The sequence below is a fragment of the Macrotis lagotis genome, chromosome 1 (assembly GCF_037893015.1).
Source record: "Macrotis lagotis isolate mMagLag1 chromosome 1, bilby.v1.9.chrom.fasta, whole genome shotgun sequence".
Lineage (NCBI taxonomy): Eukaryota > Metazoa > Chordata > Mammalia > Peramelemorphia > Peramelidae > Macrotis > Macrotis lagotis.
Genome location: NC_133658.1, coordinates 451459270 through 451484301, shown reverse-complemented (window position 1 = coordinate 451484301; position 25032 = coordinate 451459270). Strand labels below are relative to the sequence as shown.

At 39.5% G+C, this 25032-nt stretch overlaps 1 protein-coding gene across 4 annotated transcripts in view; it reads right to left on the bottom strand.

Moving 5' to 3' along the window:
* The window catches only part of JAG2 (jagged canonical Notch ligand 2), a 142209-nt gene that overhangs the window by 38892 nt on the left and 78285 nt on the right, over positions 1–25032 (bottom strand). For 3 of the 4 annotated variants that reach the window (XM_074213477.1, XM_074213479.1, XM_074213480.1), the window contains 7 exons: positions 23173–23424; positions 20579–20639; positions 4844–4974; positions 4231–4350; positions 3631–3744; positions 2088–2201; positions 1419–1532 (listed from right to left, as the gene is read on the bottom strand). In XM_074213477.1, the coding sequence (XP_074069578.1) occupies positions 1419–1532; positions 2088–2201; positions 3631–3744; positions 4231–4350; positions 4844–4974; positions 20579–20639; positions 23173–23424 (906 nt within the window). The remainder of the gene's footprint in view (positions 1–1418; positions 1533–2087; positions 2202–3630; positions 3745–4230; positions 4351–4843; positions 4975–20578; positions 20640–23172; positions 23425–25032) is intronic. The other variant, XM_074213478.1, reaches the window with a different exon arrangement.

The following is a 25032-nucleotide window of genomic DNA, read 5'->3' as shown; positions in this document are numbered from 1 at the left end:
AGAGAGAGAGAGTATGTGTATGCAAAGAAGAGACAGATGAACAGACAGACAGAGTTCCTTCAGTCCAAAGGACATACATTTAGGTCAAATTCCTCCTCTACTGGCAAGAGAGTCAAAAATCTGTGAATACTGAGCAAGCATCCAGGGAAGAGGTCCAGATCTAATAATTACGTATGTGTGGGTATTTTTGGACTGGACCTGTGACCTCATTGGTAAAAGGAAACTCCCTGTAACAATGCACTAAGTCTCACTGTTGCCTAAGGCAAAGAGAAGGAGGTTAAGTGACTTACTCCCACAGCCAGGAAAATATTAATTATAGACTTGAACCCAAATCTTCCCTATTCTAAAGCCAACCAAGGCCAAGGTACATTTCATGAAAATCATAACTTGTATGATTCTTATAACACTTAAAGATTACCTTTCTCTCACACCAAACACCAGAGATTAAAAGTGAAAATAACATAACTGACCAGTAATCTATTTTGCAGATGAGGAAATTCAGACTCATAATGATTAGGTGACTTCTATATCAGTCTTCCTACTTATGAAAAGCACCTAAAGTGTCTTTCAACAGGTACTGGATCAGTCATGTTAAAACTATTAGCTTGGCTATACCTTTGGCTCAAATTTAGAGATTATATCATGGGAAAGGGATGGACACTCAGTCTATCTAAAAAGTCATCAAAAGATGAAGGGATAGACAGAGATACATCATAAATCTATAAAAGAACTAGGATCTTTATTTATTTATTTTTTTAGGTTTTTGCAAGGCAAATGGGGTTAAGTGGCTTGCCCAAGGCCACCCAGCTAGGTAATTACTAAGTGTCTGAGACCAGATTTGAACCCAGGTACTCCTGACTCCTGGGCTGGTGTTTTATCCACTGCACCACCTAGCTGCCCCATGAACTAGAGTCTTTTAAGGAGAAATCTGAAGAAGGGAATTTTAGAGCCAAAAAACAGACTATCATACTTCATATTTCAGTCACCATAAACAAGGTCAAAAAGAGTTTGGATGACTTTCTTGAGGTCAGAGCCAGAAGGACTTAAAGAAAATGAAGAAGTATGGTTTATTCAGCAATGAGGGCCCATTCCTGATGTTCCCTCCCCAGAAGCCTCTGGAGATCAAGGAGAAGCTGGTGGACTTCCTATCCATTCATTTGGCTGAGCAACTTACAGGATGAAAGAATTTCATCTACTTCAATCGTCTCATTTTAGAGATAGGGAAACAGAGGTCAGGGGAGGAGTTGGGAGAGGTTACGTTCAAGGTCATAAGGATACATGTGGCAGATCAGGGACTCAAACTCAGGTTCTCCCATGTCTTGAAGTCCTGACATTCACCCACAGGGCACCAGGAAGACATCTGCCCTCTGAAGAAATGAGGCCACTCCTCCCCCAGGCCCATCAGAGGCAATACTAACTGATGTGACAATTCACGCCTTTCCATCCTGGGATGCAGTCACAGTAATATCCACCAATCAGATTTTTGCAAGAAAAAGCATTAAGACAGGGCTTCCCCTCACATTCATTAGCGTCTGTGAAAAAAGACAGAGAAAAGAATAAAGCTCACACCACCAGACACAAGCTCCTGCACACCCACCAGAGCCCCCACACCCAGCAAGCAAGGGGAAAGAAGAAAAGAAGGACAAGAAACAGGAGACAGTGACATTAGGGAACAGGATGATTAGTCTGAGGTACCAGAACCTAACAAGAGAAGAGACAAATGGGGGAAAGCGGGACAGGGAACATGTAGCCTGGTTAATCTAAGGCTTGCAGTTCTGCCTTCTGTGCCTGCTACTTAGCAGCCTGGCATCTAGGTGCCAATTCCCTCACTAATACCTAAGATCTTGTGTTGAACAAAGGAAAATTAAATACTACTCCCAATCCTGAGCTCCAAAATGACAGAATAGGGACAGGCACACAGGATATACCATACAAAGTCTAAAGCCTTGGTTTGATGAGACTCAGATAGGCTTGTGAGCCAAGTGAACAAGTGAGTCTGCCTGGAGGGTAAGGCAGGTAGAAGCAGCCAAGGGTCTGTGTCCCTGGGGCTGAGCATACTTCCCAAGGCCCCAAGAACATCTTCTTACCCAGCTGGCACGTTGTGCCCACCCACTGCTGGGGGCAGATGCACTCAAAGCCATTCACCTGGTCAATGCAGGTGCCTCCTCGGGCACAGGGGTTGGATGCACACTCATCAATATCTGCAAAGAATATTCATGTAAGAGGAAAAATTCAGAAATTGGGGCAGACATAGAAGTCTTGAGGCCCAGTGCTAACAGGAGATGAATTCCTGGCCCCCCTACTCCCCCATTCCCCAACTTGAAGAACCTCCCTTCAGAAGAATAGCTTTGCTGAGAACAAAGACAAACAGGAAGATTCAAGAATCTATATACTCGTACTTTGCTTGAGCACAGCAGAACCCCCACCCTGGTCTTAGTTCCCTAGAGGTAAGGACTTCTGTTTGTTCTCCAGAGCAAACCAGACTGGAAGGACCAGGAAGACATTAATAATTCCCAAAGTCCTTTCCTTGGTCTATCTCTTCTTTCTCTCCATTTTACTTCCATTGCTTCAAATTTCTCCTTTCTGATATCCAGCCCTGACCTGTGTTTCCAACAGCCTACAAGACAGATTCATCTGAATGTATATAATATATAACATATCCAAGTTTGTCCTTAAGCCTGTCATTCTAAATTCACTATTTTGATCCACGATACCACTTGATTCTCCATGTTTGAAACCTTCCCTTTCAATTCACACATCCAATCAATTACCAGGTGCTGTTGCTTCCTCTCAGTTGCACCAATCTAGACTATTCTACAGCTCCATCCTCTGAGTGGTCTCCCCACCCTTTCTTCCAATCCTTCATTCACATTGTGCCAGATCTGGCTAAATTATGAACAGGTTATTAGATAATTACTCTTTTGCTCAAAATCTTTTAGTGGCTTATGAAGTAAAGATTAATCTCTTTATCCAGGTAATTCAGTCTTTATCCAGGTAATTCAGTCAACACTAAGAGAACGAATAAGCATTCATTTATTAACCACTTAACCTGGTGCTAATTGCTACAGTTGTAAATAAAAGCAAAATTTTCCCCTGTCCTCAGAGAAGGCATATTCTGATAAGGGATACAAACATGAAAATAACTGGATATATTCAATAAATATAAAGAATAGAGGGAAGCTAATCTCAAAAAGAGGGCACTAGCAGCTGGGAGGACAAAGAATGACTTCCATCTCCTGGTACATACTTTTTCTATTTCTCAAAATCTTTTTTCTCATCAACTCCTTCCTATTATAGCAAAAAAATGGACATTTTTCTTATTTCCTCATATTGTTCATTATATGACTTGCATTCTCACGTAAAATGTGAGTTTCCTGAGGGTAGGGAACCTATCTTAAGTGTTTCATTCCATAGTACAGTCTGGCACAAAGGTCAAAGCTTAATATGACTACTGAACAAAGAAATGCATGGATAAATGAAGGAATGTGAGCTGACTGTGTGTCCTCTGTTCATACTGGCACACAATCAATTCTTTTGAGTGTTGAGGCTTACAGTTTATTTGCTTACTCTTGCCACCATCTGTACCCATTCCTGGGGAGAAATAGGTGCCACAAGCTGTGAAGTACCTACCAATGGCACAGGTGGGCCCACTCCACCCTGAGGGACAGTGGCACTCAAAACTGGAGGAGACTTCATGGCAGGAGCCACCATTGGCACAGGGATTAGACACACATGCATGCTCCACTAGGGAAAAAAAACAAAATTCCTATGAGCCACTGTCTGTGGTAACATGCCAAGCCAACAGAGGAGAAAAAGACACCATTCTTCAATTGATGCCTCCCCTTCCCCACCCCATTCCTAGCTACTATGGTTGAGGTCAGGGCATGTGTTTTTACAGGGGAGAGACCAAATGTTTTCTCATTAAATCCTTCCAACTGCCCTCAGAAGGAGGCAAGAAAGAGGTTACCACGCCCATTGTACAGATGAGGAAATCAAAGCCTGGGGAACCAATTATTCTTCACTATTTCTTCACCCCTATCTCTCTGTCTGTTGAGATCTTTCCCTTTCAGATTCCAAATTTCCAGAGTACCTGCTCAGGGCTCTTTCTACTGAGCCACATTGATAATAGTTTCTTAGCAAGGGGTGATAAAAGCAACAAAGAAGAAATTCCTTGAGTCCTACTGATGATGCTGGGAAGGACCCAAGGCACCTTGGCACCAGCTTTCATACCGATCTCACAGTTCTTCCCTGAGTAGCCATCAGGGCAGGCACATTGATACTGGTCTGGCTCTGTATTCATACATGTTCCTCCGTTGGTACATGGATGGTGGCTTCCACAGTAGTTAAGATCTAGAAACACGGAGAAACAGACTTGCATCACACATCTCAACACTATTGCTCCTATAGGTTATCAGACTTTAGGTTGGACCTTCTACCTTCCTCAAATCCCACTCCTCAACACACTCACTGCTAGGATTTTGCAAGTGCTCTCTTTACCCAAAGAGAGGAGACCATGGGGGTTTGACAAAGGAGAAAGGAAGTCACTCTCTCTTTTTCTCTTCTCAAGCCCTGAGCCAGTTCCTCTACAATGGTGATCTGGCCTGCCCCCTCACTACCAACTGAGGGTGAAGCTTTTATTGCACTTTTAGATGGTACTAAATATTGGCAATATTTTCCTCACATCAAGAGGTTCCTTTTTATCAGATCCTGTTTTCCTTTTTGATCTCTACTAGCCACTAAGGCAAAGGTCCATTGAAATCCATTTGGATTAATTTGTTTTTATTCTTCCCTACCATATCCTGCATAGAGAGGAATGTTGTGGCTGGAATTGATCAGCAAGTACCTTTATCACAAAGAAGTCCTCCCCAGTTGGTCTCACAATTACACTTCCAAGGTTCTGTACAGCTCCCATGCACACAGCCAGGATAAGTGACGCACTCATCACAGAACCTTCCCTGCCAGCCATAATGACACCTAAAACAGGAGGGGAGGGAAAAGAGTCAGTGGCTGCCAGTCATATAGCTGCCAAAGCCATTTACACACTATCCTTTATTCAACACAAATGTATCTTAAACTGGGTACTAGGCATTCCTTTAGAACTCAGTTTGAAGACAGGATAAATATCCCAGAACAACGGTGTGTGAGGAGTACTCTTTTCACTCCTGGTGAATACAAGGATAAGGATGCTGCTGCCTCCTGCTCCTTGCTCTGCTCATCTTCACAAAGTACATCCGACTCTAAGTCACTAGGCTGGGTGCTGAACATCAAAATGATGCCGCTCACTTTGGTTTAGCAAGTTAAATTTACAAATTACTGCTTATAATAACTCTGTGATGAAAGCAAAGTTATTATTGTCCCTTAAAGTGCTGTGTTTATGTGACACGTAACAGATAAGTAACTAGACTCAAGGTTTGAACCTTGAGCTCTGGGAGTTGCTCTCATGACAAGATGCTGGTTTTGCTGTATCTCTACAAAGATACCTCTGATGTAGGCCTCTCACTGAAGGAGTTAACATTCCAATAGGAGAAAGACGTGTGTGTGTGTGTGTGTGTGTGTGTGTGTGTGTGTGTGTGTACACACACACACACACACACATATTAAATTCTAATACAAGGAAGAATGTGATAACTAGAAATGTGAGGTGGAGACAAAGGGACATAGAAATATGAGAAGAGTACTTTCACTCTGTGTGTGTATGTGTGTGTTTGAAGGGAAAGACAAAAGAGGGTGGAAATCAGAGATGGTTCACTTAAGATACTGCACTTAGTTGGTTCCTAAAGAAAAGGGAAAGCTCTCAACAGACAGAGATGGAGGTGAAGAATCAATTTTTCTCATGGAGGATGGTTGTAAGTAAATGTCAAGTGATGAAAGAAGCACAAAGGACAAAGGGGTCCAGTCTGGCTACAGTGTAGAGGGGTGGTGTCACACTCCAATAGCAACTAATCCCAGCATCTGCAAACTGACTTAGAAAACCACAAATTGCCTCTAGTTTGACATCTTCTAGTGTAGGGTACAGGGGAAGAGGAGTAAAGTAGCTAGTGAAGCAGAGCTTTAAAAATCAGAACAGGCAATAGGGAGCCACTGATTTTTTTTTTTTAAATAAAAGAATAACATGATCAGACCTGTGTATTAGGCAAAGTGAAGGTGGGATGAATTATTAGAAGGAAAGGAGCTGGAAATCAGGTGACCAATTAGTCAGGAGTCTATTATTATAGTGCAGGTGAGAGTAGATGAAGGCCTGGGCTGGAGTGAAGGCTGTGGGAGTGGAATCGGAGAGGCCCAGCAGGAAGCAGTGGTCACAGCCTGGCCCCCGCAGCCACGGGACAGCCAGGCCCTGGTTATTTTGAGGTGGGGGGAAGGGCCGGTCGGAGAGGGTGAAAGAGACAGCTGTCTTCTCAGTTTCCTCGGGGTTATTTTAGGAGCGACTCGACTCCGTCCATGGCCACCGGTGCCCTTACTTAGTAAAGCAAGGCACGGCAAAGTCCCCAAACGGCGGAGATGAGAAACCAGGGGGAAGACGACTACTTTCTATACTCATACGTACATCCTCTTGGAGGGAGATGGGGAAGGGGAAATCTATGGGTTGGCAGTGTAGCAGGATTCTACTCAGAGCCACTTTTTTAGCTTAAATATTAATAACAAAATCTTTCTCCCCTGTGCTCCAAAGTTGGTTGTCTTGTCGTAGGAGAAAAAACTCAGGATCCGGTTTGTGCTGCTAGAAAGTAAGAGATTTAATTGTTCAGAAAGCATAATGTATAGAGAAGCAGCATCAAGAGCTACATGACCTTGGGCAAGTCAATGTGTTGGGCATGCTCTAAGGCTAGAGATCACAGAAGAGGTTGCATTTTGTATTGTAAAAAGAGTTTTCTCACCAGGAATTCCCTATATTATTGAAATCATTAAATACTGCAATGAATAGTTTCTCCTCAAATTCTCAATTGATTTGGACAAACTAAAGCAAACCAAATTGATTCCAGGAGAAGAAAGGAATCAAGATAGTTCATGATATTCTAATCAAATCCATCTCCCATATAATTCAGTTAACTAGGACAAAGTTACTTCCACTTGGATTTTTTTTTTAAAAAATTAATTTTTCTCCCTACTTTTATCTTCTTTTAAAAGTATGGACCACCAATTATCCAATTCTTCCTTTCTTATTTTTTTTTTAGGTTTTTGCAAGGCAGATGGGGTTAAGTAGCTTGCCCAAGGCCACACAGCTAGGTAATTATTAAATGTCTGAGACCGGATTTGAACCCAGGTACTCCTGACTCCAGAGCTGGTGCTTTATCCACTGCACCACCTAGTTGCTCCTCTTATTTCTTCTTAATGTAAAATTTTAATAAAAGGAATTAAACAAGCATTTTCATGACAAAGGATTTTTAAAAAGATGATTCTTCTTGTGCAATTTTTGGGCATATCTTTCTAAAACTATAGCATCTAGTCAATATACTAAGCATTGTCCTCTGGGTCTTTTCATATTAAATAGATATCATATTTCATATTAAAGGAGATATCTTTTCTAACTCTGCCAAAGAGGAGAATATTTAAGTACAGAGAGGATCATAAAAGACAAAGTAGATAACTTTGAGTAGATAAAATTGAAAATCTTCTCCCCACTCAAAATAAAAACAAAATAGTAGAATTAAAAAGTTAAATGAGTAAAAAAATCCTTGAAGAAAATATATCTGATAAAGATCTTTCGGATAAAAGATAAATTGGAAATTGATACAAATATATAAGAACCAGAGAGTCAATCCTCAACAGATAAATGGTAAAGACATGAACATACAACTTTCAAAAGGAGAAAAGCAATCACATAGAAAAATACCCTAAATAACCAATAATTAGATAAAAACAAATTAAAACAATTTTGAGGTTTCTTCTCATATTCATCAGATTGTCAAAGATGACAAATGAGAAAAATGACAATTATTGGAGGGATATTAGAAGCTAAGTATACTAATGCACTATTTTTTATTTTATTTTAATTTTTCCCCCAATTACATATATTTATATACATATATATATAAAATACATAGTTTCTAACATTTATCTTTTTTATTATTATGTAACTATTTTATTTGTTTTCTAATTACATACAATGGTAGTTTCTACCTATCTTTTTTGGGGGGCAAGGTTTTGAGTTCTACAATTTTTCTCCCTCTCCCTCCCCCTCCCAGAAGGCAATCTGCATCCATGATGAACATTGATCGAAACTGAATGTGCTGTGAGAGAAGAATCAGATCCAAAAGAAAGAAAACATTAGAGATAGCAAAATTACATAATACATATTCATCTTCATTTAAATTCCACAGTTCCTTCTCCAGACAGATAGTATTCTTCATCACAAACCCCCTAAAATTATCCCTGATTATTGCACTGATGGAGTGAGTAAGTCCATCATGGTTATCATCACTCCACCAACATTTATCTTTTAAGTATAGAGAGGATCATAAAAGACAAAGTGAATGATTTTTGAGTAGAAAAAATTAAGTCTTCTCCCCATTTTTTTGAGTTTCACTTTTTTCCTTCCTTCTCCCTCTTCCCTTCCCATGACAGCAAGTAATCTGATATAAGTTATACATGTACAACTATGCCAAACATATTTCTACATTAGTCATATTGTAAAATAAGAATCAGAACTGTGGGAAAGAAAACAAGTTTTAAAAAGTGAAAAATCCTTTAGAAGTGTTGTTGATCACAGTATTGTTGAAATGCTACTTATCATCACATAATGCTGCTCTTGAACTGTACAACACTCTCCTGATCCTCTGACTTCCCTCAGCAAGTTCATGCAAGTCCTTCCAGGTTTTTTCTGAAATTCACCTGCTCATGAATTCTTATAGAAAAATATCCTAATGCACTATTGGTGGAACAATGAATTGGCCCAGCCATCCTGGAAAGCATTTTGGAGCAATGAACTCCAAAACCTCCATTTGAGAGGTACCTAAGTCAGCCATCTTTTCATATTCTACCTGGTTGGCACTCCTTTGGAATTCTCCATAACGCCCCTATGCTAGGTTGCCCCTGCCTCAGTTTCCTTTTGTGCATGGGCTTCTTCCCGTAAAATTATAAGCTCCTTGTGGTAAGAAAATGTTTTTCTTTTATATATATGTATCCATAGCAAGGCACTTACTGTATCTATCTTTTGAAGCAACTGTTAGACACCACAAGAGGTCAAAAAAAAAAAAAAGGGAAATATATTCCAAAAATTTTATTGCAGAATTTGGTGTAGCAAACACCTGCAAAGTGGATGCTCATCAATAGAAGAATACTTGTGCAAATTACAGTATCTGAATACAATATAATATTGCATTATAAGAAATCATGCAAAGTATAGTTTTAGAGCAACATGGGAAGACTTATATGAACTAATTTGAGTGAAGTGAGTAGAATCAGAGATAAATTTATATCAACTATGATAATGCTGTCTCCCAGACTTAATGACTTGCTCAGCTACTGTCTGAGGCTAGATTTGATTCAGGTCTATCTGACTCCACCTAACTGCTCCAATCTCCCAGACTTTTAATGCATTAAAAGCTCACACTAGTGAGACAAGGTTCATGCTAGGTTCTTTTAGTGATAAGTCCAGGCCACAATGATAGTATATTAAGATGGTCACACTCCAGCATTGTATGAGGCAATTTTGAGGCTAATTCCAAGAGGCACAAAATGACTCCAGAGAAATCCTTGCCTGTGCCACCTTTGTTCCCTTTGTTTCTGATGTCGCAGAGATATTTTCTGTCTTCTGAAGAGATTGAACAACAAGAAACTTTTGAGATCCAACTCATGCACTATTCCCTCCCAAGAAGTCAAGTCAAATGAACTCTTACTAATAATCTCTTCCCTTCCTAATCACAGAAAACATCTGTAACCATTAATTTCTAAGTCTTGATTATATTATCTATCCCTTGAACAAATACTGTCCTTTGTTTTTTAAAATATTGTGCATGGGTCCTCTGTTTCAACCACACTGTGGAGTGTAGACCCATCTTCTTCTAAGTGCTCCAGATGGTGAGACCTCAGAGGGCAAAACCAGGATCTCCTCATCTATCTCCAGCAAACCACAAAACTTCCTGAGGCCAGCAACAGATACAGTTGTCTTTTGACATTCATAGATTAAGATCCTTAAGGCCATGACCTGGTTTTAGCTCTCCTCTGTCTTTTCTCAATATGGCCAAGCAATAAGGGCTCAAAGATATTCATAGAAGTTGATTATTGGAAGAGACCCCAGCAGATTTTTAGTTCAAAAAATAAATACTTACTACAGCAAACCCAGTAAATGGTAATCCAGCCCTTTCTTCAATTCTAATTCTATACTTCTGTCTTTCATAACCCATAACCTCATTCTATTTTTTGATTAACTTAAATTTCTCTTATTGCAGCTCCCACTCAATCTTCTAGCATATCAATTCTAGCAGAAAGCTATCACCTGACTTTCTCTACCCTCTTTCACATTAATCATCATCTCCATCTGTCCCTCTCTGCTGTGTTACAACCCCCCCCAACGTGGTATCCATTAGTGTTCAATCTTAGGATCATTGTTTTTCCATGTCTATACTTTGTCCACTATTCATTCCCTACTTAAATCTGGAGGAGAAATTTTGGGGCTCCTAGATGAGTAATCTTGTATTCCAACCCATGCTATCTTGGACTCTAATTAACATGTGACAGATCAAGGCTTAATCTATTATCTACATATATGCTTACTCTTTGTCTATTACTTTTTGCTCTAAACTTTTTTAGTTCATGAATAAGGTTTGGAGCTAGCAAGGTTCTTAATTCCCTGTCCTCATTATACAGAGTGAAAAGTAGGATTCAGTAAAATGAAAAGAGGCTTAACTAGGTCATACCAAGGTAGTAAGCAAATATTTGAACCTAGCTCCTTTGACTCCAAATTCAGGCCTTTTCCCCCAGAATATTAGAAACCTAGCTCTGCTGAGTTGCCAACATGGGGGCAATGCCTTCAGTTTCTTCATTTTGATTTGCATAAGGAAAAAGTAGTGCCTTCTTAAACAGCCAAGGCTAGGTATTAGAATTGAGACTCTGGGTCAAACTGTTACATCTCTCTAGGGTGCATTTTCTTCATCTATCATCTTCATCTTCTCCAAGGTCCCCTCCAGGTCTCAATCTATAATCCTAAAGAAGAAAATGATGTCCTTGTTCAGTACAGTTCTCCTTTAAACTTGGCTGTTCTGCTAGATGCAGTTCAAGACAGCCAAAGCAACTTGTCCACGAAGGGTGAGGGGCAGAAAGGATGGCAAAAAATAGCTCAAATGAATGGAAAAGTGATTCAACATTGCAGTGACATGCACAGGATGATGTGGGGCTGGGCCAGGACAACAATAACTGGGCTTAAGGCATTGGCTTAAAATACTTGGAACTTGTATTTTCTTTACAAATAAAAAAGTACATTAAAGTGGAATGAGAAACAATGATTCCAGGGCCAGTGCTTAGATTTGGAGTGTCCACTGCTGAAATTTCCTTGTTCAGAACCCAGAGTAAGACCTTGGGAGGTGGGAAGGGGCCAAACATCTCTCACTGCACCCTGGGAAATGCTATTTCTAACACTTCAAAACACACACACACACACACACACACACATCACCAAGAGTTACATTTTCTCCCAGAGGCAAAAGCACACAGAACTACAGGCTTAGATCTTGTAAGGTAATCTCTTCAAGGTAGAAATGAGAAAATTAAGGCCTGACTGAGAAAAAGTGCTTGTCCATAGTCACAGGGGGTATGAGGGGCAGACATGAGACTCAGACCTGGGCTTTTGTAATTACAAAACTAGAACATTGCTATTATTACATTGCTTCTTAACTCTCAATATAAACCTACATGGAGGATTACCTTTTTCTTATAACAAACACCTAATTCAGGCCTAAATGCAACTAAGTCTAGCAATTGATATAATGTTCTTAACAATTAATGTTATAATTTAAATGGTCTGTGTGCTGCAAAAAAACCATAGCAAACAATGTTTAACTTCCACACTGTATGGATGGGTAAACTTAAAGCTTGGAAAGAAGTGGCATAGATAGTTTTACAGCTGAAGTCAGAAGCTAGGACCCTATTTCCTCATTCAGGACTTTTTCCACAGTGTCCAAATAAGGGACTCAATCCCAGAAAACAAAAGGAGGTCATTTCTTTCTCAAAGGGAATAAGAATTGCTTTTAGTTTCTGTACCTCTGTCACCTGTATCATCCAGCACAGTCTCTGGCAAATAATCATCACTTAATACTTATTGAACAAACGAATAAATGAAAACACTCCTCTCCTTAGAAGTGAATCCTACAGGGCAGAGGGAGAGGGAGAGGGAGAGAGAGAGAAAGCGAACGAGAGTGTGAGAGAATGAGCAAGCAAGAGAGAGTGAGAGTGAGCAAGCAAGAGTGTGAGAGAGTGACAGAGAGCAAGAGAGTGAGCAAGAGCAAGAAAGCAAACAAGAGTGTGAAAGCGTGAGCAAGATCTAGTGACAGCAAACAGGCAAGCATGAGTGAGAGAGTGAGCAAGAGAATGAGAGAGCGAGCAAGTGAATGAGTGTGAGAGTGAGAGAGAGGGAGCGTGAGAGTGCTAGCTTGTTGCTCTCTACTTTGCCAGTGTGGATAGGCTGATAATTAAGATATGTTAGACGGGGACTGTCAGAAACCCAAGGTACTGGAATAATCTGCTTCTAGTGTCCCTTGAACAAAGAATATGGAAAGACATAGGGCTGGGAAACAATGCAGGAGTGGGGTCATGGTATCAGATGCTCACCTCCAAAACTGCAGAAGTACAATATAAGGAAATGCTTCTTAACAATTAGGAAGGAGAGAAGAAAGGAGGTGCAGGTAGCACCTGAAGATCAACAGAACAAGCAGAAGCAAATCTGCCCCATCTTGACATGGACTCCTTCTGTTCTCTCTAGGAAGACTCCATTTGAAGGAATATTGGTCTGTGATTTAAGATACTTGGCTTCAAATTCCAATTCCAACAGAGTAAGTATGTGACAAGTGTCAGATAAGTCACTTCCCTAGTTGGAGATTCCTCATTTATAAAATGGGGATATCTACATTAAATACCACAGAAGGCTGCTATAAATGAAAAGCTTTGTAAAGATTAAAATACCCTTTAGGATATTTATTTTGCAAAACAACACACAAAGGGTTAAAGATAATATGCTGCATATCCACTATATTTCTTCTAACATGCAAAGTCAAATCCATCAATTCTGAGATAATCTCACCAATCAGGAACACTTCTGCTCATGTTTCTCATTTCTTGACACAATGCAGAGTTCCAGGGCTAAGCAGATTCTAAGCCTCCCTTTTCCCTGAAATGGGAATGGGGAGTGATGATGGGGAAAGATATTTAACTTTCACCTTGAGACCTCAAAGGTCCAGGTTCTGTAATACCTAGACCATTACAGAATCTCAGAATTGTAAGGCACCTTTATAGGGCATCCACTCCAAGAAAGCCCTTTTTCACAAACCAGGTAGTCACAGTTAAACCTTTACCTAGACTTAGGAGAAAGGGAGTCAAAATTTCCTGAGAAGTTCTTCCAATTTTAAATTATTTGGAAGTTATTTTTTTCCTTTCTTTCTTAAATTGAACTTAAGTCTGTATCTTTCCATGTGTATATGGACCTGGTCAAAGTTAGAAGTTGGTTTACTTATCTATACATGTTTATAGAAACTTTTGTTTTTCTTGCTTTTTTTCAGTGGGAGTTGGGGGGAAGGAAATGGAAAGGAGAAGATGTGAACTTGAAAATAAAACTGATTCCAAAAAAAACAGAAATAATGAAAGATAATTAAAAAGAGGTATCTAATTGAGAGTAAGTTCTGGACAGTGAAAGGCAATAAATATCTATAGTTTAGTAAATATTGTATAGAAGAGTATTGGGAATCTTGGTATATGTTTCATTAAAAAATTAAATATCTCACAATGCCCCTATGAATTCACAGTGGTGCCTTAGAGGGCCATGAAGTATAATTTAGGGACTTCAAGGTCCTTTAGGAATCCAACTCTGAATTCTATAGACTAGCTATCCCTTCCAGCTTTGTCCTCTGAAAACTTGATTAGTATGCCATTTATGACTTTATCCAAGGCAATGATTCAAATGTTAACATTGCATGGTTCCCTTGGGTAGTATATTGGGGACCTTCCACAACAATATTGATAATGAACCAATTCTGAATCTGCCTAACCGGGTGGCTAGGTGGTGCAGAGGATAGAGCACTGGCCTTGGAGTCAGGAGTACCTGAATCTGCCTAACTTAGTCAATCAATAAGCATTGATTAACATTTATAATGTGCTCATATCTTTCCTTGAGAATAATATGAAAGAAAGACACCACATCTACAGCATCCCCCAACCTGCCAGTCTAGTAATGCTCCCTTTCCCAAATGGAAATGAGATTGGTCTGATATGATGAATCATGCCAGTTCTTTATGATCACTCATTCATTTTCTTTCTTTTTTTTGGAGGCAATCAGGGTTGAGTGACTTGTCTAGGGTCACAGAGCTACTAAATGTCTAAAGTTGGACTAGAAGTCAGGTCCTCCTGACTCCAGGGCAGGTACTCTATTTACTGTGTTACTTAGCTGCCCTCACTGATTTATTTTCAATATGTTCACTAATCATTTCTTTTATAATACACTCAAGAATTTTGCCAAGAATCAAACCCATTAGCCTTTATTGAAAGTCAAAACATTTGCTTTTTGCCAATCCTTCAGAACCTCTCTCATTTTCCATAACCCTCAAAGATCACTGAGACAGTGTGTTTCTGTAATCACACCAGCCAGAAAATGAATTTGTCAAGGTGTTGACAAACTCCCTATTTATCTTGGTTATCAAACTACCTTATTAGCTATTTTTGCTCTGTCCTTTCCAGTTCAAAGAGCATTCTTTTTTTGGCAAGATTGGGAAATGGAAATGGAAGAAGTATAATAAGAGCTGAGTAGCTGTATCGGTCCAGGATCAGTTACCATCCTTAGCTCCACCCAAAGCAGAGGTCCTATTCCTTCTCTAGCTTAGTTTTTAGAAAAAGATTTGCCTGCCACTACATTGACCAAGCTTCCCCAGGAAATGGCCTCTTGCAGAACCTTGACTAGTATGTCAATGTACTGCTGTTGCCTTCTGTTGGTTGGTTCCTCCCACATCAAGGCATTGCTGAAGGATTTTCAAACTTGAGCTTATGTGTGCTTCCTTGGCAGAATCCTTCTTCCAAAGTCCTTGATGTCTAACTGTCTTTTTGTAATTTCTTCACCATTTTTCAACACAGTACCCTTTTGAGAACACTAATAGAAGGACATAGGGAAGAGATGTGCTCCTCTACAACATTCCATGTTGCCATCTTAACCAGAAATGCTTTCCCTACTTTTTGAAATTACCATCATATTAAGTTAAGAAATTAAAATATATATACACATACTTAAGTCCCCCATTATTATGCAAATTCCTCTGTCAGGGTTGTTTTTAGTTCTCATCTCTTTCCTTTTTCTCTCCAGGTCATCTGTCCAATAACAATTTTGCCTCTGTTTATTTTCACACAAATGAAGCACTTACTCTACTCCTTTCCTTTTGGTTTCTGGATTGGTTCACATAAACATATCTTTTTAATATATAATGCTATTCTTGTGCCAACTCCCCACACCTCTCCTTTAACCTGCCCTGTTCCTTTTCAATACATTATATACCCATCCAGATTTTAGGATCAATTCCACCAAAGCTTAAGAGATATTTATGTGGTTATAGTTGTCTCTTTGTATTAGAATTGTTCACTTTTTACTATCCATACTTTGTTTAGGATAAAACAAGGGCTAAATATGTCTACACACATTTATCCTGACTCATGCTTTATGACTGGATCCTTTCTTTAGTTTGATCTTGTTTAATTTTCAGGGTATCTTTGGTATTTTATATGATGTTCAATTTTGTTAAATATAGTTTTTTCCCTTGCCTTTACTTTTCATGTTCAAGTTCTTTTTATATTAGAACTGCAATCAAGGTCATGGGACAAAAGAACCAGAGCAATGAAAACATAGATCTTTCAAGCATTAAACTAAATGGCCCTGGGCTATCTGTGCTAATATCTTCCTACTAACTTTAAACTCAATGAAGACTAAGAATATCCAAACAGTATCTAAATCCTGCATCCCCTTCCTCCCCAACCCCGACATTACCTAGCAATTTCCCAAAGTAAAGGAAGTGATAATATTTGCTTATTGCATCACCTTGTACTTCCCATTACCTGAGCTTATACAGTCTTATATAAAATCAGGAGTTTGAATAGATGATTGCTTCCAAAATGTAATTTTGTGGTCCTTTATGAATATGAGGTACTAAAGATTAATGCCATAAAGTCAGAGAAAATGAGAAAGTACAGAGACCTTGGAGAGAGCTTCCTGTTATTTGATGGTTAAGTGGCTACATCTTGCTTTTAACCTCAAAGAACAGCCTCCGTTCCACCCCAGCACTTAACTGCTGGAATCTGAGTGGAATTACTTGATGTCCAAATTGAAGAGTTTATTCTAGGATCTAGGCCATGAAACATTATAATCCAATCTAATGCTTTAGGTCCAAGTAGAGGAAATGGGCCTTTTAAACTCATTTGTTGACTAGAGCACGAAATTAATGGTCTCTGCTGTTCATACAATGACCTGCATCCCAGAACTCCCAGTCTGGGAGCACCAGGAAAAGTCTCCCTTCACACCCAGTCTTTCCTCCCATTTTTCATTTCTATTATTGACTCAGAGAGTGGCTATTGTTTTTACCTATGAAGGGAAAGGTGGAGATATTCCAGAAACCTGGAATTGAGACTGGGATTGTTCTCTTAGATCCTCCAGGAGATTTCACTCACATCTATCGAAATAACAACTGAACAGTGATGGCTTACCTTCCCCCCAACCCCTGAATCAAAAACAGGTTTTGTTCCAACACCTAATTCAGTTGCTCTTTCTGGCAAACCCATTACAATCCAGAAAGCAATGACTACAGAGTCAGATAACCTATGTCTGAATCCTGGCTCATCTGCTTGACCACATGTATGGCCCTGGGATAGTAGTCAGTTAATGAGATTTTTTTCATCTTTACAGTAATTGGGTTGAACTAAATCAGGGTTTCTTGGCCATTTTGGGGTCATGCACCTCTTTGGAAGTAGGATGAAGTCTATGGATTTACTTTCAAAATGACATTTTTAAATCATAAGAATTTACAAAGAAAAATAATTATATTGAAATAGTTCATCAGTCAACATATTATATATATATATATATATATATATATATATATATATATATATATATATATATATATAATATTGTGCATATCAAAAAGGAAAAAAAAGCCCTGTTGTCTGAGAGCTCACAATCTAATGGAGCAACAACTTGTAAATGGCTCTATACAAGCAAGATACACCCCCCCCCCAATTGGGGTAGTCACAGAGGGAAGACCCTGAGATTAAGGAGGTCTAGGAGAAGCTTTCTGAAGAAGGGAGGCCTTGAATGAGACTCTATGGAAGCCAGGGAATTGGGGGCGGGGGAGAGGAGAACAGCAAAAGAGCCTTGAGGCAAGGAGAGCAACCAGAAAGCTATTGGAATAGTGGCTATGTTAGATAATGAGGGCAGAATCAGAATTTCAGGGTAGTGAGACCCCTTCTTGTTTTAAACCCTACAATTCTAACACCTAGGGCTGTGTTGGTTCTTAATAAGTACTTGCCAATTGGTTTCCTAAAGGAATTGGCACTAACAATAACCACGGCTAAATCACAGGACCAACAAGGGTTGTCCTGAAAGCTGATAAGAAGCATGGTATAATTTAGCTGATGGAACTCATTAAAATGGACTCCAGTAAGTAATCTATCTCAGTAAAAAAAGGAAACTGGTGAGGAGGGGTTGGACTTCTTTCCTCTAGTTTTTCCTTGTTCCACTCAGTTATCAAATAGATCTTCCCAAAACACGTCACTTCCCTATTCAATAAATTCCAGTGGCTCTCCAGAATCAGTTATAAAGTCCTCTGTCTAGCTTTTAAAGACCATCATAACCTAACACTTTCCTATTTTTCCAAATTCTTAAAAACATTTTACATCCCTCCATCTATATTTTCTGTGATACAGTGGACTGGCCTGGAGTCAGGAGACTTACATTTTAGTCTGGTTCTAATATTTGCTAAGTAAATCATCTTCATCAAGTCAACTCTTCTTGAAGTTTCAGTTCCTCATTCTATACAATAGGAATAATACTTGCATTGACCCAAAGGATTGTGAAGAAAGAACTTTCTAAATTAAAGTACTGTATGTAATGTGAAAAATAATATGCACAACTCCTTCAGAAAAATCTTCTGATATCAAACAGTGTTATAGGATTTCAACCTCCACTACTCAAGTTGGACATTTATTTGGATCCTCCGATTCAAAAGTTTTCAGGTCCAACATAGGACATCTTGTCATTTCTTTCTTCCCAACATTTCTTATTTGTCTCCTTGTCTCTTCTCTCATAGATACCATTTAGCTTATCCCTTCATCACCTCTCCCTGGAAGCCACTTCAATAGCTATTTGAATCTCTTTGCCTCAAATCTTTCCCCATTCTAATCCATCTTCTATCTCACATAGTCTCCTCCATTCATTAAATCCTACTGGCTATTACTTTTAGAATCAAATATAAATTCTTCTTGACATTTAAATTTATTTTACCCAATCTCTTTTCAACTTTTCAATTTTCTTACGTATCACTTTCCTCCATATGTTTAAATGGTCCAGTTATGCTGACTTACTTATTCTTACACAAACAATGCTCATCTTTCATGGCTAACCTCTCTCCCATGCCAAAAATGCCTCCTTTCCTCCATTCCAACACTTTGGAAACCAAATCATTTTTTTCCTTTCAAGAGGAAGATCAGATACCACAGTTTTAAGGAGATTTCCCCTGAACTCTACAGATGCTGGTGTCTTTCACTCTAAGATTTTCTTTCACCCTCTATGCCTATGTTATCTCTTCTGTTAGGATGTAGGCAACTCTGGGACAAGGACTGCTTTTATCTCTTAGCACAATGCCAAGCACATAATAATTTAATGAGTACTTATTGAATGATACATGTAAATTTTTCAAAGCACCATCAAGCGGTGAGGTGCACATGTCATAATTAAGACATATCAGAACTCTGGAAACAGAGAATTCAGAAAAAAGTCGGACTTCTAGAAATAGCCCCTTTTGCCCAAGCTTGCAGGAAGGGGTTTAGGAAAATCTTAGTGGCTAATGCTTTGTTTTGTTTTTGCTTTTTTGGGGGGTAAGGCAATGGGGCTAAGTGACTTGCCCAAGGTCACACAGACAATTATTAAGTATCTGAGGCTGGATTTGAACTCAGTTCCTCCTGACTCCAGGGCTGGTGCTCTCTGTACTGCACCATCTAGCTGCCCCTTAATGGTTAATGTTAAGAGATTTTTGTCAGTATAAAAAGAAACACAAATGAATATTTTAGGTAAAGAGAAATACTGGCTGTGCATTCAGAAAACTTGGGTTCGAATTCCAGGATTTTGACATTATGTGACTATGAGACACTTACTATGAGGATCACTATCTCTCTGGACTTTAATTTGCTCATCCACAAACAATAGTACTTGTACTACTTAACAGTATCTTTATGAGAATGACCTTAAAGCACTAATAACTGTAGGTCCCACTTAAAATGAACAGTAGTACCATCAACTGGCAGCAGAGATAATATTGAGGAAAAATTCTTTTTTACAAATTCTCTAGCAGTGGGTCAAATGGAATAGCACAGAGGCCAGGTATAAAGATTTATCCAGGAATTTCACAAGATTATTGGCTTTAGAAAGTACTGGAAAGGAACTCAGAAATCATTTTATCCAACCCCTTCAGTCAATCAATAGACATTTTATTAAGCACCTACTATGAGTCAAGCACTTGCTAGGCTCTAGGGTCATAGGGTTACAGATTTAGACTTATAAGGATCTTAAGAGGTCATCAAGTCCAGTCCCTTCATTTGCAGAAAGGGGAACTAGGGCTCAACGATGTAAAGGGCTCACACAGGTTCATGTAAATTCCCAGTTTTTGTCTCTAATCTAACACTTTCCACTATATCACATAGCCCCTCATTTTAAATAGGATAAAACAGGCCTTAAAGGTTTAAGGACTGTGTCCAAGTTCACCTAGGAGCAAGTAACAGAGCTTGGATAATCCAGGTCCTGTGGAGAAAGTGCTCCTTTCCCATCCTATGCTTTTAATCAAAATACTCATTGAAGGATGGTCCATGAGTGACCATTTCTCCTTGCAAACATCTGGATGGGGATAGCCATTATCTGCAGAAGCAGTTAAACTTCTTAAAGGAATTTAACTACATTTCAGAGTAAATTCCAAAAAAAACAGACCTTAAATATAACTCATTTCCTTATCACCTCTGAATTCTTGAATACTTGTATCTCCCATTGCTGAGTCACTGGTTCCAGTGACCAGGCTCAATGAGTTCAATTGTTGAATCAAATAGAAGACATCATTAAGAAGAGGAACCTGCAGATCAATGAAGTCAATCCTCCCACCAAGAAAAAAGAGAGAAGAGAAGGGCCCCAGCACACACTTACCGGCACTCCCCAGGCACGGTGCATCCCCCGTGGAGTAAATTACATCCTTGTTTACATACAGCTGTGAACACAGAGACACAGGTTGAAGCAGCAGCTATCAGGGGCCCTCAATGTTGCCAGCCCAAGTCTGTCAGAGCCATCAGCTGGCATCCTGGGCTGCATTCCTACCTTCCAAACACAACCATATCAGAGAAAATCAGAGTTGGATGCAACTGAGTCAGAATCTTTAGCCAAGCCATTTATACTTTACCATGAGTTTATTCCCAGTTTCACAGCATGATAGAATGCCAGAGCTAAAAAAGAACCTCAGAGAACATTAAGTCTAGTCCTTTCCTTTTACAAAATAGGGTATCTACCAACAAGTTAGTGTTAGTGAAATGGTCAGGACACAGATTTCCTTGTATTGTCCCCCCTTTCCCCTCTCTCTCCCCAATCCAAGTTCTTTCCACTTCACCAAGCTATACTTCATGTGTCCCACAGACAAAGCCAAGTTCAACATTTCATCTCAAATGGAATGATCTAGAGACAGGAACAGGATACAACTAGGGTGTCAGATCTAGAAATCTAGAACCAGGAACTTCTGTCATATGAACATCTGGTCAACAGATAGATATTTGGTAAAATACACATGGCTACATGAGAATCAATGATGCTAACATCAGCAACAAACTGTTAACCAGAAAAGACAAATATTTTTGGACTGGTTTAAAATCTGTCTCCAAAGATACCTGCTGCAAAGGGACAGCAAAACAGATAAGATTGTGGAATTTTAGTAAAAGTTAGATTTTGCAATAGTTCCTTATATTGCAAAGCTCTGTACATATGCTATTTCTTGTGAGTCAAAAAGGTTCTTGACTGCATTAGTGGAGTTATGCTGCTTTTTTGCCCTAGTCAAACCCCATCTAGAACAATCTGTTCAGGTCCAGATATTACATTTAGGAAAGTGCAAATAGGAGTACAAAGACACATAACCAGAATGATGGTAAAAATTTATCAATAATTCTACAGGTTGAACTGGTTAAAGGACTTGGGGATATTTAGACTGAGACTTCAGGTGAACACAACAGGTATCTGTAAGTATTTGAAGGGCTATCACAGAGAAGGATTAAGACTTGAAATCTCCTTGTCCCTACAGGGCTAAAAACTAGGGCTAATAGGAAGAAGTAATAGGAAGAAGTTTCTGATGAAGTAATTTAAAGATTTCTAACAAAAAAAATCTCATTATCACCAAATTTTCCATAGCATTCTATTTGGATACCTCCTTTCATTCAGTCACATTCTGTTCTGTAGACTATAATTTCCTTTGTAAGAGAAGCCACAAAAAGTGGTAATAAATTTTATACAGTGTTAATTTTGGCAAAAACTTTATACATTAACTCATTGGTACCCAAAAGCAATCCTATGAAGTACATGACATACCTTATTATACCCATTTTATAGATGCAAAGAACTGAGCACAGAAAGGTGAAGTGTCTTGTTCATGGTCATGCAGCTGATAAATAAAGTAAAACTTGGGTATGCTTTTTAGTTTAACATTTTATGCTACTTTTGTGTGTTTCTTCAATGTTGCATCCTTCAGTTACTGGATAATGCACTGGATGTAAAATGTATGTAAAATCTGTTGAATTTAATTAACTGTGGGATATTTCAAAAATGCAATGGGGTGCTTCAGAAGGCAGTGAGTTCTCCATCACCAGAGGTTTTTCAAATAGAAGCTGTAAATGAATGTCTATTCAGGATATTGTGGAATAAATTCCTGCTTGGGTTTAGGATTAGAAAGTACATTACAGCAAATTCTGGTGAGTTGCCAACAAAATCCAGGCCTGAGAGTTGTTTAGTGTCAGGTCGAAGAGCTTCCAGTTTTCCCCAGAGCAAGAAGGACCCTTCCTTTCTTGCACTGAGCCAGAGTGACCCTTCTACAAACAAAAAGTCACACAGATAACCAGCAGCTCCTACTCAATAAGAATCACTGAAACCACAGACTTTTAAAATCCATGAGGACTCTAGGAGAATATCCTTTCTACTCACAGGCTCCCTACCAGCAAGTTAATCAAGCACGCCCAATGATGGAAATTTATTATCTTTCAAAACAGCTTAATTATGGGACAGTTGTATTATTAGAAAATTTATCCTCATACTAGGTCAAAATCTATCCCCTTTTACCAAGGCAGCCCTTTAAATACTTGAGACAACAAGCATGAAGGCCCTCAGGTTATCTTTATATGCTAAGAGCAGTGCAGTGGAGACAAGCACTGGATTTGGAGAAAAATAGACCAGTGGAGCTTTGGACAAGCCCTAAAGGCTGTAACTCAAGATGACCCTCCCTCCAGACTGCATTGAAAAGAGGAGAAAACAAAGGCATATAGCTCTGGGTGGACTCTCACACTAGCTTCCAAAGTCTCCAACCTTCCTTGCATCATCCTCAGGACATATTTCTCTTTATATATAGGATTCTCCTCAAGTGTTACTTAGACCCAAACATAATACTGTGTATGGAATCTGAGGCAGAAAACAACGAAGAAGGGTGGAATTGTAAATCCCCATATTCACCCTATTGATTTGCCTCCCACCTGAATGTGCCACATTGCTGTTACCTTGCTTACACTCAGGGCCCATCCAACCTTCCATGCAGGCCTTGTTGCCATACTGGTCACAGGTGTAGTGGCCCACAAAATCATCCCTTGGCCGGCAGAACTTGTTACAGGTGCTGCTGTAGTAGTTCTCATCACACTGCACACGGATCTTCACCTCCAGGTGGGCCACATGGCCACTGAAGTGCAGGCTCTTCCAGCGGTCCTCTGGGTTGATCATTCCTGCATGTGACACTCTTTCAATCAGAAGCCCATCTGCCAGAAGAATAGAGGGAAAGAATGGAGAAGGAAGGAGAAAGGGCTGATCATCGTGATGAAGGCATATGAGAAATCCCTTCACAAATCCAACCCTCCTTGTGATCAGCTCAACCACTTACATGGATGCATGTTCACTCCCCCAATAAAATGTAAGCTCTTGGTGTTAAAACTTGTTTTTACATTTAATGGAGTTTGGGGAAGGGAAGCTCTTTTGAGGACAGAGGCAATTCATTTTTGTCACTATCCCCCTAGAATAGCTAATATTTATATAGAGATTTAAGGCTTGCAAAGTTTTTTACAAACATCTCATTTTACTCTCACATACAGTGCTACTGTATTCTCCATTTTACAGAGGAGGAAACTGAAGCAGACAGAGGTTAAGGGACTCACCCAGGGTTACATCACTTGTAAATAGGGCTAGATTTTAATTCAAACCTTCTTGACTCCAGATCCAGAACTCTATACATTGTACTACTTAGTTCCCTCAAGAACAAGAACGTTGTGTGCGGAATAAATGTTTACTGACTGAACAAATCTAATAGATTTGTTTCTCCTCTGCCTAGATATAGAGCCCTGTGCTTGGTAATGGCAGAGCCTCTTATGGAGTTCAAAATCAAGACAAGATTACTGATTGAAGATCTGAGTGGTATTCCTGGAAAGGGGAGTATAGACTTTAAAGAAAGAACAAGGGGCAGCTAGGTGGCATAGTGGGTAAAGCACCGGCCCTGGAGTCAGTAGTACCTGGGTTCAAATCCGGTCTCAGACACTTAATAATTACCTAGCTGTGTGGCCTTGGGCAAGCCCCTTAACCCCGTTTGCCTTGCAAAAAAAAAAAAACCTTAAAAAAAAAAGAAAGAAAGAACAACAATTTAATTGACAGAAACTGGGGAAGGGTATTCCAGGTAGAAGAAACAATTGGAAATGAGGCACACAGATGAGCAGGGGTATACATAGGGTAGTCAAAGAGAATTTAAGGGACAGTTAGGTGGTGCAGTGGATAGAACACTGACATCAGACACTTAATAACTATCTAGTTGTTTGACCTTGAATAAGTTACTTATCCCTATTGCTTTTATTTTTGGGTTTTTTTTAGGTTTTTGCAAGGCAAACGGGGTTAAGGGGCTTGCCCAAGGCCACACAGCTAGGTAATTATTAAGTGTCTGAGACCGGATTTGAACCCAGGTACTCCTGACTCCAGGGCCGGTGCTTTATCTACTACGCCACCTAGCCACCCCTACCCTATTGCTTTTCAAGACAAACTAAAACCAAAACCAAAACCAAAAACAAGCAAAGAGAATTTGCCTCGAAGGACTGATGGACAGAGAGTGAATGAAAATGAACAAAAATGAGGTAAGAGTGGGGGGGTGATGTCAGTGCTTCCACATGGAGGATCCTGCATGCCAGGCAGAGGTCTGGGAACTTACCAAGCTGGCTATCAGGGGTCACCAAAGAGTTATACTGGAATAATAATATTGTGAGGACTATACATGAAAATTATTCTGGTAGAAATATGAAGGGAATTGGAGCAGGAGAAACAGCATAGCGACCTTTTAGTTCACCTCTTTTTAAAAAGCTATAAGGCCTGGTGCCTAAGTGGACACTTCC